This window comes from Octopus bimaculoides, unplaced genomic scaffold, assembly GCF_001194135.2.
Source record: "Octopus bimaculoides isolate UCB-OBI-ISO-001 unplaced genomic scaffold, ASM119413v2 Scaffold_318773, whole genome shotgun sequence".
Classification (NCBI taxonomy): Eukaryota; Metazoa; Mollusca; class Cephalopoda; order Octopoda; family Octopodidae; genus Octopus; species Octopus bimaculoides.
The window spans coordinates 4,528-6,096 of record NW_026350363.1 but is presented as its reverse complement, the minus strand read 5'-3'; the positions used below and the strand labels follow the sequence as shown (position 1 = coordinate 6,096).

The window sequence follows — 1,569 nt, the reverse complement described above, 5'->3', positions numbered from 1 at the left end:
GGGGGGTTGTGTTCCCACCAGTTTTTATCATGGGGCAAGTCCAGGTTTTTGCAAATTACCCAGTGAATATATTGTGCAGCTCTATCATGCCTGTTGAGATACTCTGTAGGCGCTGGAAGACTGCACATGGAGACAACATTGTCAATGGTTTCATTTTGTTGTTGACATACACGACATGTTGGGAAGCTGCCGTTCTTTAATATGTTGGCCTGGTAGTTCCTTGTAGGTAAGCATTGATCTTGGGCTGCTATGATAAACCATTCTGTTTCAGATTTTAAGCCAGAAGCCATTAGCCATTAGCCATTGATGGGTAAGGGTTTTGTCAACATCGGCATTATTCGCTCTCTTTGGGTATTTGCCATTGAGATATTTTTCTTGCCATTTATCAGTCAGAATATCTAAGGCAGCAGGTTTAGCACGGGTTTTCATGCGCTTAGCTTTTTCTGCGTCTGTTTCTCATATGTCTAATTCCGGAGTTTGTTGTATTTGGAATTCACTTAGATATTCCTTTGCCTGTTTTGTTACTGAGTAAGATGCTTTCTTGCTTTCATGTTTGGAGACAAGTTTTAACATCCAGTCCTCAGAGTTTTTCAGGTAGGTGTCTAGGCCAATTGTCGCAATTTTCATTGTTAATGCCAGCTGTAAAAATCCACGGCCTCCCTCTTTTTTTGGCAGATAAAGTCGTTCTATACCCTGCCTTAGGGTGGTGCATTCTATGCATTGTCAACAGTTTTCGCATTTTTCTGTCAAGATTACATATTTCAGTGATTGACCGGTTAATGATATTGAAACTGTAAGTCACGACTGGTATGGCTAGAGCATTAATCGCTTCGGTCCTGTTCCTTGCATTCAACTCTGTCTTAAGTATTGCTCTCACCCTGCGATAACATTCTCTCCTGATCCTTTCCCTCATCCCCTTCAAGTACCCCTAGGTATTTGTAGCTCTCCGCTGCTTTTAACTCTATTATGACATTCTGTTGGTCAAGGTTAACGTTAGATGTTTCTGCCATTTTTCCTTTCATAAAGGTAGCTTTTGCACATTTTTCGAGGCCAAATTGCATTCTGATGTTATCACTGAATTTTATTATTATTATTATCATTATTATTATTATTATTATTATCATTATTATTATTATTATTATTATTGTTGTTGTTGTTGTTGTTGTTGTTGTTGTTGTTGTTGTTGTTATAACTATGTATTTCAAATTGTTTTTGTTCTTTAATTTTTTTCTTGTATTCCTTTTATCGGTAGCATATATCACTGGGAGATCCGGAAACTTAACCAGTAGTGCAACACTCAATCTTGATAAGCACTTGGAGTACAACTTTGACCACAATTGGCTGACTGAATATTTTCCACAAGGGTTCAAATGGACAAATAACCTCAGAGTAAAGGGACCAGAACATAATGGAGAGCTGAATTCATTGCTGGAATACACGGCTGGAGAGCGACTGGACATGGAAGCGAGTGCGACCAGCTCTAAATTCAAACCCATAGTAGCATCATGTGAGTCTATTTCATTGATATTTGATGTGTATGTGTGTGTGTGTGTGTGTGTGTGTGTGTGT

General features: G+C 38.8%; 1 protein-coding gene across 1 annotated transcript in view; it reads left to right on the top strand.

The window, feature by feature from the left end:
- The window catches only part of LOC106883540 (apolipophorins-like), a gene marked incomplete at its 3' end in the record, with an annotated part of 10,660 nt that overhangs the window by 4,927 nt on the left and 4,164 nt on the right, over positions 1–1,569 (top strand). The window contains exon 4 of the mRNA XM_014934573.2: positions 1,253–1,535. Within this exon, the coding sequence (XP_014790059.1) occupies positions 1,253–1,535 (283 nt within the window). The remainder of the gene's footprint in view (positions 1–1,252; positions 1,536–1,569) is intronic.